Source organism: Diabrotica virgifera, chromosome 2 (assembly GCF_917563875.1).
Source record: "Diabrotica virgifera virgifera chromosome 2, PGI_DIABVI_V3a".
NCBI classification, from domain to species: Eukaryota; Metazoa; Arthropoda; class Insecta; order Coleoptera; family Chrysomelidae; genus Diabrotica; species Diabrotica virgifera.
In genome coordinates this window covers 248,496,177-248,509,323 of record NC_065444.1, presented here as the reverse complement: position 1 = coordinate 248,509,323, position 13,147 = coordinate 248,496,177, and the positions used below count along the sequence as shown (strand labels likewise).

Genomic DNA, 13,147 nt, shown 5'->3' with positions numbered 1-13,147 from the left:
AGGGGCTACTTAATACAAACAAAACAAGAAAGAGTCACTTGTTTTAAGTGGATGCAAATAATGTTCTATGATAGATTATGTTATCGCCAATAGAGATATACATCCATAAAAAATACGTAAGATACGTCAACTCATCAGATGTAGGTAGCGACCATAGCCTAGTATCATGTAAAATAAGAATCGTCATAAAATACTTCACACCCAAGAGAGCAGGCATCAACACAAACGAAAATCAGAGTCGAAGAACTAAATACGGAATTCACGGAATACTCGTATCTTATATTATACAGAAAAAGAATATCAGAGAAGATCGCTGAGAACAAAATATTAAAAAACGATAAGACGAAAACGAGAAAACCGGGGGGAAACTCAAAAATAACCTAACGTAGCAATATAATCACATGGATAGAGGAAAGTAACGAAAACTTACATATATCAAAAAAGAAATCCCAAAATGAAACGGATACTTGAGCAAGACAAATAAAAAGGGAACACTGACAGTGCTTCCCAAAACAGATGGAACACGACTTCTACAGAACACAAAAAGAAATATGGAGATAATCAGAGAACAAAGAAAAGAGATGAACAAACTAATAAAAACAAAACACATGCAGAAGGAAACATGGATAGATTAAGAGACTAAGTTTTCAATCTAATAGCACACAAAATAATACCAAAAATACTACTCTATATCCCACCAGATTGAAAACAATGGGAACCTTCTCTGGTTACACCTCCGAGGCTTCTAAAATTTTCAAGCCATAACGGATGCTGAGACTAAAGAAGATGAGCGAATTTTACAATTTATAATTCACGTCCCATCTGCTCAGCGCGGTAAAGTTCCAACGAAAATGGTTCCCTTCGTACTGCAATCAGAGTAAACATGTAAATCAAAAATGAATAACCATTTTCAATTTCGTTGCAACACGAAACTACAGCCGCATGATATTCTAGTTCAATCAGAGAGTGCAGCAAGCACCTCTACCGGTTTCGAAATTTATTAGTCTCTCATCAGGACGCACATATGCTGCTCTCTCTGACCCAACCAGGACACAGGCACGTAGCAAGGGGGGGGTCCATGGGGCTAGTAGTTATGTACAGGTTGATCAGTTAAGGGTAGCGAGCGGCCATATCTCATAAGATATTAGTCGTATAGATTTGAGAAAAAAAAATCGTGATTAAAGTCGCCAAGAGAAATTGCTGGAAATTATTTTCCAGTTTGTCAAACGTCCGCTAGAGGGCGTAACAACCAACACAAAGTAGAAAAATGGGATTTTTATAGAATTTTGTCTAATGAAAGTTTATCGATGATATAATTTTCATATTTACAGACCATTTCCCTACATTTTTTGTCTAAAACGTTTTGTTCTATCTATCAAAATAAAGCGGTGGGGGAAGTTCAATTGTTTTTTTTAAACAAACCAAGATTTCTTCCGTTTCTTTTGACCGATTTTTAGCAAACTTAGGCTCATATGAAAGAGCATAATTTGCACTACAAAACGCTTATTTGGTTTTGAATTTTTGACGTTTGCTGTCGCCGCTAGATAGCGTTAACTGAAATGGTAGCAAATTTTTGAGTTTTTTTCAAAAAAATTATATATTAATTTTTATATATTTTAAAAGAGGATAAATTTCTCTATAATTTAATGAAAATAATTTATTCTCTACCTTTTTTTGAACCGTTGATATTGACCAAAATATAATTTTATTACATTAAAAAATGGCACGCCACTGTTTTTTATCAAAATAAAAATCAGTTTTGTAATCTCTTATTAGTTGCTAACAAAAAAATGAATCTAAAATTTACTCTAAACATTTCTTTCAATACCTTACCGTCTAATCTAACAAAAAAATTGAGTTGTGTTTGGACACCCCCCCCCCCAAGTACATTTCCTGGCTACGTGCCTGCCAGGACAAACTCCACCGTGCAATGTGCAGTTACGGATTGCAACTTTATCTCAGCATCCGTTATGGCTTGCAAATTGTAGAAGCCTCGGAGGTGTAACCAGAGAAGGTTCCCACTGGTTTCAATCTGGTGGGATATAGAGTAGTATTTTTGGTATTATTTTGTGTGCTATTAGATTGAAAACTTAGTCTTTTGCTAGCAATTGCCGCTAGGGCATCCCTGTCATTTCGTTCGTTGCAATCCGTGACTGCAGGCTGAGGTTTGTCCTGGTTGGGTCAGAGAGAGCAGCCAGCATATGTGCCTCCTGATGAGAGACTAATAAGTTTCGAAACCGGTAGAGGTGCTTGCTGCACTCTCTGATTGAACTAGAATATGATGCGGCTGTAGTTTCGTGTTGCAACCAAATTGAAAATGGTTATTCATTTTTGATTTTTTTATGGATAGATTACTTTCGATAACTATTTGCTAAAGGTGACGACAATTGTGTGACGACACAAAACCAAAACCAGAAGTGACGACAAACGAAGAAATAAATATTGAGGAGAGGAAGGAAGGATTAAGAAACTATTAAACAACCATTAAAACTAATCCAAAAAATAATGGAATAACACAGCATATCACAAGAATAAAGATCAAGCATCCTAATACCACTCTTCAAAAACGGAAACAAATTGAAACCAACACTAAAATTAACAACCAAAGTGATAATAAATAAACTCACTCAAATTATAGCACTTACAGACGAACAAGGTTTTAGGTCAGGAAGGACATGCACCGAAGCTATGTATATTTACAATGAGGCAAGTGCAAGAGAAATCATTAGAATACCCTAATTAAAGAGACCTTAAAAAGGCATTTGACAGGATAGAATTAAACGATTGTATAAGCCGAATGACAACAAATAGAGTAGTAAGGACGGCAAGAGACGGTTCCCCAATAGAAGACGATCAGTGGGAAGACCACGAAAACGATGGAACGACAACTTAACTAGAGCCACATTGAAAAACAGTTATCTTTACATAAAAAGAAGAAGGAGAAATTGTTCAATTACGACGCCATCGATTTCTAATTTACATCTGGTTGATTCTTTATTAATTACTGATATTTTGGTTTGTCGAGTTCACATTGTGATTAAATTTTTTCCTATGGACTAGTCTTATCTTCATGTTTGGATAATATTAATATTACGTCGTCTGCATTACAGAGTTTTTGGACTTCTTTCGTCTCCTTCGTATTTTGTTGATGCTTTTGATTACTTCATGCATCATTAAATTGAAGAGTATAGAGCTTAATAAGTCAATTTTGCTTATTCCTTTACCTATATGCTTGGATTTCATAAGTTATCCATAAATTCTGAGGTTAACTCGGTTGTTTTAGTTTATAAAAATATGCATAATAATCCTATAATTTATTTAGATTACATAAGAAAGATTAAAAGTTTTCGTAAAATACGGGATAAAAATATGCTTGTATTTAACTTCAGTATTCTACAACGTCCTATACGCAGGCCCGGCCCTAGGGATTTTGACGCACTGATCAAGATCGGCGACCGCGCCCTCCTCCCTCACTTGGTAGACTTAAGTAAATTTCAAATTGGTTCTAAATGCCGCCCGGTTCGCCCATCCTTGTGGACGGCCCTGGCTATACGACTACAGGTTGGTATACGTCTTCTGTAACCAAAGGAACATCTGTTTTAGTAGCTCCAGGTGATGCAAAACCACTACTGATGAGGAATATATTTTTCCATTTTGTTATATCCTTTTGCTCATATTTGTGGATTGATATTTTATCCCAGGGCAAAATTACCACAGCAAGGAAGAATATCATAATACCCAGAACACCAGTTGTCGAAGATATAGAGTCGCACTGGTTAGACACTCTGTACCTGTAGATCCAGTTACAAATGTACATTGTTTTGTACAGAGCCCAAAAGAATAGATACACTTTCATGTGTCGGGTGATTGTTGTACTCTGGAAGATCATGTACATCTGCGGAATGATAACTACTGCCTCTAAGCACTAACTGAATGTCCAGAATACCTTAAAACAAATAAAAGGTATTTTAATATCCTGATTCCACGAAAAGGATCATTCCAAATAAAACAAGCCACTTGTTTTAACCAGATGCAATTCTACAATATCGGATGTAGATTTTGTAAATTCTGCAACTTCAAATTCCAAATGTGACACACCATATAATTAAATCATTCTTCTTCTTTCTCTTTCTCGCTATAAGCAACTCCGCTTTTCCATTGGCGGATTAATATCACTATAAAAGGTTGTCACTCCATCTTTTGCAAAAGGTCTCTCAGCGTGTTTCTTGTAATTCTTCTCAGTATTCTTACATACACTATTTCCAATAGCCTTTATCTTGTAGCTATTGGATCTTGTTTCTGAAGCGTACGTTGTTTTGTAACGAGAATTAATTCTCTGGGCCTCCATTCTTCCGGCATTTTATTGTGCTTTATAATTTTGTATATATAATAAATAATATCGTCTGGCATTTTTGCCGGGGAGATCCTTTCGGATTATTCCGGCGCCAATTACAACTTCAACCCTGTTTAAAGTAACTAGTGTCGATGTACACTAGCCCAGGGGGACCAACGGCATAACGTACTCTCCGACGCACGGTGAAGCTTGTATCATTTTTAGAAATGAAAGTGGATTTTCTGTGTCGGGGCTCGAACCCGTGCGCTCTGGCTTATGAGGCCAGTATCATGGCGCTGCGCTACGGCTGTTCACTATAATTTTGTAATGAATGCTGTTAGTTCCATTATATCTGTTTCTTAATATTTTAGCAGTTCATTTAATATCCCGTCTTTACCTGCAGATTTTTTATTATTAATCTTCATAATCTTTATAAATAGGTAATATCTACTCAATACCAGCGATATCTCATCAATAGAACCTAACACAATTGCGACATTTGAAGACGACACATGCATTTTAGCAGTCGAAAAAATAATATGAGGAACAAATTTACATCTGGACCAGGCGATAGCGTATCAAATTGAATGAAAACAATTCTGTTCATGTCAATTTTACTAACAAAACAACATATTCCATTAAGCATAAATAGAAACCAAATGCGAATACCTTAAAATATTTGGATATTACATTAGATTCAAAGCTACGCTGTAAAGCGCATATTACAAAAAAAAAGGATGAATTAGAAATTAAGTTCAGAGAGATGTGAGAGATGTTCAAAATCTTACTATTCTTGCTGGAATCCTTAGAAGGATGTCCAAGGTATTGTGTAACAGAGGCCTTAGATTGGCATTGAGAATCCGCATATTTCGCTGCTACGTGTTGTCGGTCTTACTTTATGGTGTCGAGTAATTATGCTGTGAATAAAATCGATCTAAATCGCCTTGATGTTTTCGAAATATGGTACTATAGAAGACTTGCGAGATTGGTATGGTGTTGATACAATCATGCTATTTAGTGTGCCAGCGAATAAAATTAAGAGAGCTATGATGGTAACTAACGTTCTGAAAGCACATGGTACATGAAGAAGAAGATTGCATTTTATATGGTGTGATGGAGATATGTTGCATTTTTTTTTTGAAAAAAACAAGTGACATATTTAATTATAGTGTTTAAATTAAATATAAAACTTACTTCAACAGCATCTAAACTGTGAGAAAAGAACACTGCAAAAATCAGTGCCCCGGCAATAAGGACTTCAGACCAAAAGCTGTCATATTTCTTTTCGTATGTGCTCTCCATTTTGAACGCAAGTAAAAACGTGATTGCTGAGACAAGTATGAAGAACACTTTCATTATAGTGTTGTAATATGATACGAAATACGAAACTAAGTCAAGATATCTGGTAATAAATACTGCAGTGTAGAGAAGCTGCGTCTTGGCAGATACACCTAAAAAGTAACGTATGAAATAGTAAAATAATCTGATTAATTAAAAGACTACTAAAATAATACATAAGGCAAAAAAATATTGGCCTATATTTATACGTCACTAATAAATATTTATATGTTGATACGGTACTAACGTATGTCCTAAAAATTTTGGCACAAAATTCATTGGCTTATTTTTAACAAAAACCAAATAATATCAAGTTGCCTTTGGAAACAAAGGCTTGTTTAAATTGTCTACTATCAGTTAAGATTTATTTAATTTGAAGTTTTGGCTTTAAGATGTAGTAGAAATTAGAAATAAAAAAAGGATCCAAAAGGTGGCTGGGCGGGTATACGAAGCTGAAATCTGTAGAATATTTCAGAATGAAAACAACTTACGCAGAACCATTTATAGAACAATAACGGAGTATGAGCTGGAAACACCATGGCTAAATCTACCAAAATGTGGACAACCACGTGCATTTACTGCAAAGAAGTCAGAGAGATTAGTGAGAAGAAGAAAAAACCAGGTTGGAATGGAAACTAGAAGATTGGCTCGTCAATACAGATCTTCTAAGAGTACGATATCGTTGAAATTGAAGAGGATCGGTCTTAAATATCGAAAGTGCCCTAAATACTCTTAAACACAACTTCTTTACCTTTTGTTTCCAAAAACGATAATCCTCCAAACTTGACGCAGGCTCGCCCAATAGAGGATATTTGGGCTTTACTCTCTAGGAAAGTTTATCATGGAGGCTGGGAATTCAAAGATGAAGAAAAATTAAGACGGCGAATTTACCAACAACTAAGAGTAATTGATCTGAATTCCGCCCAGGACCTTATAAAAGGCATTCGAAGAAATTTGCGTCTAGTAGAAAAGAATGGGCCACTCCACATAATTTGATAATTAAATAGGTAATAAGTTTAGTTAAGTAGTAAGTTTAGTTAAGCATTGAGTTGTAATTTAAAATATCTAGTTAGTGTTTTAATAAATTTCTTCATTAACAAAAAAATTCGATAAATATATTGTGCCAAAACTTTTAGATCATACGTTACATAAATATCTCTCTTATTTATTATTGAACTGGAGCTATGATTCTTTTGAGGATAGTTTGAGACTATACATGGTCATAATTTTTAGAAATATAGGAATGTTGCTCTAAAGGCATAAAAATTCTATAGTTTGTTTTGTCAAAACAAATTAAGAGGGATATCTGAAGAATTAAGTCGACTAAAAGTGAAATATATTCGTGACGAGATGTGCCAATTCTAAGGAACGACATGGGAGACATAAGTTTAACACCTAGAGTATGTTGTGTTTCTATAATATTATGTGGAATTGTTGGGCATACATTAGATAATATTAGTCGTTTAGGTACTAGCAATTCTTCTTTGTCTTTGTATTATTTTAGCTAATTATTCTTTAGACATGTCAATAACAGTTGTTCAATCACAAATTAATCCTTTAATTTGTAATTTCACATTATTTTTAACTTCCTAAACTTTTATAGTTTCACCGTGTATAATTTCTATGAGTGTATTTCAGTGAAACATTGTGAAACATATCGAGTAATATTTTAATAATTAGAGTCCATTCGACCTGCAAACTGTAAACTTAATAAATTGCCAAATAATATATTTTCTAATTGAACTTTCTAACGTTCACGGTTAAATTGTATTGTAAGCTCATAATTCAAAGTTCGTTATTAGGATAGAGGCATTGGCCTCTGTGCTGATCTATACATTATTTGTGAAATTATAAATTGGGGATTTGAGCTCTTTTGAGCGCAGTCTATTATAGAAAGTTGTCTAATCAACAACTATAGTATAATTATCAGTAGCTGTCAATAAAACCATATTTTTTACTCCACACTTCAAACATTTATTTATCATCGTCGATCGAGAAGAAACGGACACAGGGCATTAGAAAACAATTCGAACCTCAAATTTACATCAAATTGTCCACAGTCTTACCATAATATATGGATGTATTACACGTGAGGAGAACATTATATCTTTTGAAGATGCACCTGATTCAAGAACTACAAGGTAATCGTAATAGTACAATTTTACATTTTCTAATGAACTAAATACAATAGCTTGCTTTCTGGATGTAAAATTAAGCGTAATGGTAACTGATAAGGACGTTTTTTAGTGTAATTAATATTAAATATCCATATAAAATAAGCTTTGAACTAAGTACCTAGTCATTAGATCTAAATGCGGTCCTGTATAGAAATTATAAAAATGTAATTAAGCCGGTATAAAAATCAACAAAGATAACTAATTCTTGTTATTAGAAATAAGTTTTTGTTGTCAAATGGTTGTTTTTGTTTATTACTGATAATTGATGGAATATAATCTGGAAATATAAATTATTTGATCAAACCGTATCTTAATTCTATTACAAAGTCATTTGTATTTGAGTAGTATCGTTAAATTTATGGAGTAAAGGTACTGAATAGCAGGTAGGTATAATCATTAAAAGTACAATAGATTACTTTCTACCTGTGCCGGAAACTTAACCACACCATTCAAACACAAATGACTTTGTAAACTTTGTAAGCTTGCAACAAGCTTAAAATTAAGGTTTTCTCAAATATCTTGATTGGAAGTATGTATAACTCCTATTCAGAAACTTTACCAACTCACTCTATTAATTTTTCAACGAGAATATTTAAATCAAAATGCTATTTTTTTACTGTACTGAATAACTTCCAGGATAAAAATGGCTTTGTAAGCTTTGTACCTTTGTAATAAGCTTAAGATTAAGGTTTTCTCAAATATCTTGATGGAAATTGGGAAGTAGGTAGGTATACCTCTTATTCAGGAACTTCACCAACTCACTCGTTTAATTTTTCAACGAGGATATTAAACTCAAAATTCAATTTTCCTACTGTACTGATTAACTTCCAAGTCAGTACCCTAGTTATGAATTATTATCATAGATATTAGTATAGAGAATTTTCTTCAGGATTTTGAGCAGTTACCAAGTTAACACTGACTTTACCACATTAAAAACGAAATTGTCATAATTATTTTTAGTCCATTAAAATGGTTACATTTTTTAGGCCATAGCTTGCATTTGTCAATTTTATTTATTAATGTGTAGGGGGGATCAGTAGAAGCTTGAGTTCAAGTTTTTGGGGTCGCCACCCTTGTCCCCCGGCCGCCTTCTTGGAAAAGGGGTGCAAAGGGGTTTCGCGCTATATCTCGTAAACTACCAACCGTACAGAAATTCTCATAAAACATAAAATGTAGAGAATTAAATTTTCTATAATTTTGTTTCTATTAGTTTTTTCGTCAAGTGACCAACAAAAAAGATATCAACAAAAATAAGTAAAAATTTTTTAACAAGTTTCCTTTAGGAGGTTATAAATTTTTTCAGATCATTTTACAATAAAATAACATTATAGAAATTTAGTGGAGGGTTTTTCAACGAACAACTTCCACTATAAAGTTGTTTAATTATATTTATTTATCTAGGTTTTACAGCGCTCCAAACTTGACCAGATTCTCGAATGCTCACGGGGATACAATAAAAACAAAACGTTAGGCTTACTTTTCTATCTATATATTTTTTTATTTATACAATTTATTACGATTTTAACATTCCTATGCTATTAATAATCTATTTTTGACCTTTCTCCCCACTATAAAGCTTAAAACCCTAAGCATATATAGAAAAGGCCCAAGAAGTTGTTAGAGGACAAATTCGCCGGTCCAGAAGAAGAATGACGCAACCGCAAAATGCAAAATTCTTCAAAAGAGTAAAACAACGATTTTTAAATATTTAAAATAGGAATTAAATGAAGAGTAATCGTCCAGGAGCATCGGTATGACGTTAGTTTTTTGACAACGATGGCTTTTATTTTCATCGATATTGGTTCGAATTTTATTATCTTAATTTAATCGCCCCATTTTTAACCCTTTAGCCGATAGAGCTCAGAACATAATAAGAAATCAGATAGACTTCATTCTCATCAACGGCAGATTCAGCACAACTGTCAAAAGAGCTTGCACATATCCTGAAGCAGATGTGCCTTCTGACCATGTACTATTAGTGGCCGTCATAAAGATCGCTCTTTCATGCAAAAACAAGCCTGAAACTCAACAACAGATCGCATTGGATAAACTGAAAGATCCAATGATACAAGCAGAAATAAGTAATGAAATAAACACACAAATTCAAATATTGACGACAAACATTACCGAAGATCTAACACCAACATGGAATACAATTACAAGTGCTGTAACAGACATCATGAAAAGCAACTTGGGGTACAAACCAAAGAACAAGAAGCAAAAAGGGATGACAGAAGAAATACTATTACTAATGGATGAACGACGACGACACAAGAATGACCCAGATGGCAGCAATATGTATAAAAACATTAACAGGCAAATAACAGCAAAGATAAGAATAGCAAAAAATGAATAGCTTAAGCAACAATGTATCGATCTAGAACATTTACAACGACAACACGACGATCGGAATTTACATAAAAAGCTTAAGGAGACTGCTGGAATATATAGAAAACGAAGACCACCTATTATAGTTAATCAGGATAACCAGGTAGTGCTAGGCGAAAAAGAGAAAATTCATATATGGGAAAACTATATCCAGGAGCTCTTTCATGACGAAAGACCCATGAGTGAAGTTTATACAGACGACCAGCTGACTGGCCCTTCAATCACTAAAGAGGAAATAGAAAAGGCAATATTATATTCAAAAAACAATAAGGCACCTGGACCTGATGAAATCCCTTCAGAAATACTCAAACTACTAGATGAAAGGGGAATTTCAGCACTACATAAAATATTTAATTTTATTTATGAAACTGGTTGCTATCCTCAGCAGTGGTTGCTCTCTACATTTATTCCCCTACCCAAAAAAGTCAATGCAAAAAGATGTGAGGATCACAGACTCATTAGCCTAATGAGTCACACTTTAAAAATATTCTTAAAAATACTACATCAAAGATTATACAAAAAATGTGAATGGGACATCAGTGATTCTCAGTTTGGGTTTAGGCAAGGTTTGGGAACAAGAGAAGCAATAGTAGCAACACAGGTGTTGGTCCAAAATTGTTACGATCAGAGGAAGGACGTATTCCTGTGCTTTTTAGACTACGAGAAAGCGTTTGATCGTGTCCAACATCACAAGTTAATGCAGATCCTCAAGAAGCTTGATATAGACCAAAAAGACATAAGATGCATTGAAAACTTGTACTGGTATCAGGCAGCACAATTAAAAATAGACAATTCTATATCCAAATCCATACATATAAGAAGGGGTGTTCGGCAGGGATGTGTGCTTTCCCCTCTTTTATTTAACATTTATTCGGAAGCCATATTTCAGGAGTCTTTGGAAGATGCAGAGATGGGAATCAAAGTGAATGGAGTATTGATCAACAACATACGATATGCTGACGATGCTGTCTTAATTTGCGACAACATAGCAGATCTTCAACAACTTGTCACTATAATCGGAGAATACAGTAAGCGAATGGGACTAGAGATTAATACTAAAAAGACCAAATTCATGATCATCCCCAGAAACTTGGATGCATTTGAAAAGTCCACCATAACACTGAATACTAAGTCCATTGAGAGAGTGAGCAAATTCAAATACCTAGGAACGTGGCTTTTTGAAGACTGGGCATCGGACAGGGAAGTAAAATGTCGCATTGAGCAAGCTCGACAAGCTTTCGTAAAATTCAGGAAGGTACTGACCTGCTCAGAGTTCGACCTTACATTGAGACTAAGGTTTACTAAATGCTACGTGTGGTCGGTGCTGCTATATGGCATAGAGGGCTGGACACTCAAAACGAGGGATATAAACAGATTAGAAGCCTTCGAAATGTGGCTTTATCGCCGTATCCTAAAGATACCATGGAAAGCGAAAGTCACAAATGTGGATGTTCTTAAAAGAATCAACCAAGAACGTCAGCTTTTCGAAAACATCAAGAAAAGAAAAACGGCGTATTTGGGTCACATCATGCGAAACAAAAAATACCAGTTCCTTCAACTTATAATCCAGGGTAAAATTGAAAGCAGGAGGGGAATAGGACGCAAGAAAATGTCCTGGCTCCGAAACATAAGGCAATGGACAGGGATTAACAACATACAATCTCTGATACACATTGCAAGAAACAGAGAGTTAATGGAAAATGTGATCGCCAACATCCATTAGTGGATTTGCATTTGAAGAAGAAGAAGATTTTTAACCCTATGTACAGTTGCGTCATTATGCATCTGAAACAAAATCTAACATAGCGCATATTTCAGTAACGACGCAACTACCCTATAGTGGTTCAGCACATTTTTACAGTTCGGCCGTTTTTGTATCATCTGTACACAGTATTTTAGAAGTAAATCACGCAATAAACAGGAATTTTCAAAATTTGCAGTTACGTCATTCTTCTTCCGTACCGGACTGAATATCTGCCTGCTATTACTTTTATTATTATAATTTATCCTAGGTGGCACAGCAGTCGGTTCCCCTCTACTGAATGAATGAATGAACTTTATTCAAAAAAAAATTTACAGCTTTGTATACAACATATATAAATAAAATATTTGAGTAAAGTAGTACATATACCGATAAGTGTCTACACACTTGTTTCGGTTACATAATAATATAAATAGGTATAATTTATAATCTATAAAACTATGTATAAAAATTTGAAATTAAAATGATATAGATTATTCAATTCGAGGGAAATATAAATTCAACAATATGTACAATATAAAATTTATAAAAATCAATTTAAGTTAAAAATATTAATGTCTAATAGAAAGAGACTAAGTTTTCACTCTAATGGCACATAAAACAACATAATGCTATTCTACATCCCACCAGATTGAAAACAATGGGAACCTTCTCTGGTTACACCTCCGAGGCTTCTACAATTTGCAAGCCATACGGATGCTGAGACTAAGGAAGATGAGAGAATTCTACAATTTACAATTCACGTCCCATCTGCTCAGCGCGGTAAAGTTCCAACGAGAATGGTTCCCTTCATACTCCACACAGAGTAAATGTAAATCAGAAATGAATAACCATTTGTAGAATTCCCTCATCTTCCTTAGTCTCAGCATCCGTATGGCTTGCAAATTGTAGAAGCCTCGGAGGTGTAACCTGAGAAGGTTCCCATTGTTTTCAATCTGGTGGGATGTAGAATAGCATTATGTTGTTTTATGTGCCATTAGAGTGAAAACTTAGTCTTTTTGCTAGCAGTTGCCGCTAGGGCATCTATGCCATTTCGTTCGTTGCAATCCGGGACTGCACGCTGCGGTTTGTTTTGGTTGGATCAGGGAGAGCAGCATATGTGCCTCCTAATGAGAGACTAATAAGTTTCGAAACCGGTAGGGGTGCTTG

At 34.6% G+C, this 13,147-nt stretch overlaps 1 protein-coding gene across 2 annotated transcripts in view; it reads right to left on the bottom strand.

Moving 5' to 3' along the window:
• LOC114327306 (ER lumen protein-retaining receptor) overlaps window positions 1–13,147 on the bottom strand; it is a 45,461-nt gene that overhangs the window by 24,579 nt on the left and 7,735 nt on the right. Inside the window, exon 2 of one of the 2 annotated variants that reach the window (XM_028275887.2) lies at window positions 5,528–5,784. The exons of the other annotated variant lie outside the window; for it this stretch is intronic. Within the exon in view, the coding sequence (XP_028131688.1) occupies window positions 5,528–5,784 (257 nt within the window). The remainder of the gene's footprint in view (window positions 1–5,527; window positions 5,785–13,147) is intronic. 2 annotated transcript variants of the gene reach the window in all.